At 32.0% G+C, this 3,486-nt stretch overlaps 1 protein-coding gene across 5 annotated transcripts in view; it reads left to right on the forward strand.

Annotated features, from left to right (window-relative positions):
* Positions 1-3,486, forward strand: part of LOC108686020 (hepatocyte nuclear factor 4-gamma) — a 40,413-nt gene that overhangs the window by 31,455 nt on the left and 5,472 nt on the right. For all 5 annotated transcript variants that reach the window (XM_018191065.1, XM_018191081.1, XM_018191073.1 and 2 more), the window contains 4 exons: positions 457-658; positions 795-889; positions 1,457-1,602; positions 2,148-2,427. In XM_018191065.1, coding sequence (XP_018046554.1) covers positions 457-658; positions 795-889; positions 1,457-1,602; positions 2,148-2,427 — 723 coding nt within the window. The remainder of the gene's footprint in view (positions 1-456; positions 659-794; positions 890-1,456; positions 1,603-2,147; positions 2,428-3,486) is intronic.

Below are 3,486 nucleotides of genomic sequence, written 5' to 3' on the forward strand. Positions count from 1 at the left end.
TATATTGAATCATTTTATGACGAAAAAATTTTGAATATTTTGAATACTATTTGAAACTGAAAAATTATTGAAAATCTAAAAACTCTTGAAATATATATTTCCTGTTATAAGACTTTACATTTTCTTATCTGAAATGGCCTCTTCTTTTATGCAGACACAGATAACGAATTTTTAAGAATTATGATTGCTTTAACGTACATATTCGTGTGCAGCCTCAAGAAAATTTTTTCCTTACATTTTCAAAGGTTTCAAATCTTTGCGACTTAAAAATTTTTCAAAAATTTTTAGTTTAGTTTTAAATAATTTATATAACTAAAATGTTTTAAAATTTAAAACAAGGGTTTAATCTATCATTAGTATTAATCTCTTCCCTCCCTGAAAAAAATAAAGACGTCGCTCAATGTGTATTATATCAAGAAAAAAATGAAGAGAATATTTGTCTGTTTCATGTTGTAGACGCAGATATGGGCATGGGAGCAGGAGCAGCGGGTGGTCCTGTCCTGGCTCTTCCTGGTCCAGGAGTCAATGCCGCCCTTTCACAAACATGCGCCATATGTAGCGATCGTGCCACAGGAAAGCATTATGGCGCTGCATCTTGCGATGGCTGTAAGGGTTTCTTCCGCCGATCTGTCAGAAAAAATCATCAGTACACATGCAGGTATGCTTGTATTATAATATTTTAGCGATAAATCGATATTATCCGACACATATTTTAATAATCTTGAGTTGCAAAGCAAGTGTGATGTAATGAAGCTTGATTTCTTCAAGGAAATATCCTTTTTTTTTTAATACAGATTTCAAAGGAAGTGCCCGATTGACAGGGACAAGCGAAATCAATGTAGGTACTGTCGATTACGGAAATGCTTCAGAGCCGGTATGAAGAAAGAGGGTGAGTTTAGTTTTGCGAAGTCGTTTGTCGCACACTATGAAATTTTGTTTTCAAAAGGCATGGTATGCTTGTTGGATATTTAAGGACATCAATTTTGTCCAAAATTGTTTTAAAACTATTTTCAACAAAATGGCGACCATTTAGGTTATGAAATTTTTGTTGAAGATCTAATCATGACTTTAGAACATTATTTAAGATTAAAATAAGATCAAAATCATTTGTTTTAAATGTCTAGAAATCAAGAGGAATCATGTCAATCACAAAGTTTATTAAGATTTTTATTGTATTATATCTCAACTAGAGATTAATATTTTTAACTTTTTTTTTAATATTATTTAAAATGTAAATTTTTAATTCGTACCAAATTAAATTGTTAAAGTAAATTATTAGCAGCAATTGCATGCTAAAGACAACTTATTTTTCAACCCGTCACTCAGGTGTCTCCTTTCTTACTTAATATATGTGAGAAAGAACATTTAATTTTCAAATTTTTTTTTGTACGGAACTAACTTTATTTTTCTGCTCGAGTAGGAAGTTTATGTTAAAAATTCCTGATAATTTTCACAGCCGTACAAAACGAAAGGGACCGGATAAGTTGTCGGCGACCTAGTAACGAAGATCCGCCTGATAAGAATAAGGGTCCGTCGAAAGAAGACGTGGTAAAGGCGGATGCACGCGCCGAAATGCTCAGCAAGCATGTTGGCGGGTTAGAGGTGAGTGACTTGACCTCTGGTCAAATTAAATATTTATATATTGCCATTCGTTAAAATACGCATAAAAATTCGGCGCATTGTTTAATCGTTGATGATGAATTATTGTTCATTTTCATGAATATTATGCGTTTAGCAATTCTTGTTATCATTCTTCAAATGAGCGTTATAAAATTTTTTGAATTCTTAAATTCGACGACGATCGAATATACTTCATTTCTTATTTTGAAAATGAAACAGCATTTCATAATAAAATGAAGGTATCATGTTTACAAGCTTACAGTTAAATACGTTTACCCAAAGAATGTAATTTTTTAAACATTCTTTTTTAACGCTTAAAATTAACGTTGTAAATTATTTATTATGATTAATTATTATTAGATAAAAAAAAAAGTAATATTTTTCCGTTTTTTTTTTACGTTAAAGTATTATTCACTCACCACTACTATGATTATGACGTCAGAAACGAGAAAATGCACAATAAAAATTGCAAAATATTGCATTAATATGGAAATATGTTAATAAAACAATATTTTCAATTCATATAGCTTCAACAGCCAGACAGTCCGAACGGCGAAATTGATCTCAGCACGAAACGAATAGCTGGGATAAACGACGTGTGCGACAGCATGAGGGAACAATTATTGATCCTGATCGAGTGGGCCAAGTGCTTCGACGAATTCAAAGCGCTGTCACTGGATGATCAAGTAGCGTTGCTGAGGGCCCACGCGGGCGAGCACCTGTTGCTGGGGGTGGCTAGGCGTAGTAGAAACTTCACGGACGTGCTACTTCTCGGCAACGATTGCATCATTATGAGAAATTGTCCTGGTATGCAGAGTTTACAGATTTATTATGGGGTGTCACGGTTTTTATTGTTCTTAAAATTTTTTCTTCTCCGAGCAGAGCGAGCAGTGTCGAGCGAAAATTCCAACGCGTGTATACCTGATAAAAACCTGACAAAATATGTGTACCTGAGAAATATCTTAAGTACGTGTTTTTGAAAAGAGAAGGCGACTCGTCGAATGAGGCTCCTTAAGTGATCTTTAAATGCTCAATATTATTGTACAATTATTTTGTACAATATTATTAATGCCCTCTTTGAATGTTTCAAAACAAACAGTCTGGAGGCACAATAAAGCTTTCAGTCATTCAATAATATTGTAAAATATTAAATATTGTACAATAATATTGATGCTTTAGGAGCCGCTTACCAGAAGTCCACCTCTTAATCTCGGTTTGTCAAGACATATGAATGCATATTGACAAAGTTTCATAAGTTCGACATCAACCTACGCTCCGTTCAGGCTTATTGCTAATATTTATATGATATGTTTTGGCTTCGCTAAATAATGATATTAAATATATAACAACGGAATATGCGCATATAGACGAAATGGGGAATATGCTTAAAAATTTTCTGAGATTAATAATGCTCCTTTTTGGATTAAAGTAAGTAGTTAAATACGAGAAGTGAATATTAAGCAAATCTTCATCAGTTTTTTCTGGCGTGCGTTACGTAAACGAATCCATCGTGTCTCCCTTTATGCATACCATTTGCAAAATACAGAAATTAATATAAATACAAAACATTCAAACAAGAAATAATAAATAGAAAGAGAATGATTTTATAAGTCTACTGCAATGGGAAGGAAATCTTCATTTAAGATTTTTGTTTTTTCATTGCAGCTAAATTGAAGAATTACATTTTGTAAGTTAAAATAGATTATTTTTTTCAGTAAAATGCACCGTAAATTTTTCTTATTAAGTCATATATATTAAATCAAAATAAATGGATGAAACAAAGAATTTGCTTTTTGTTCTTTTTAATAAGCAAGATTTTGATAAGCAAGATTTGAAAAAATTAATCTTTATTGTATATATATATAT

The sequence above is a fragment of the Atta colombica genome, unplaced genomic scaffold, assembly GCF_001594045.1.
Source record: "Atta colombica isolate Treedump-2 unplaced genomic scaffold, Acol1.0 scaffold100, whole genome shotgun sequence".
In the NCBI taxonomy this organism is placed as follows: domain Eukaryota; kingdom Metazoa; phylum Arthropoda; class Insecta; order Hymenoptera; family Formicidae; genus Atta; species Atta colombica.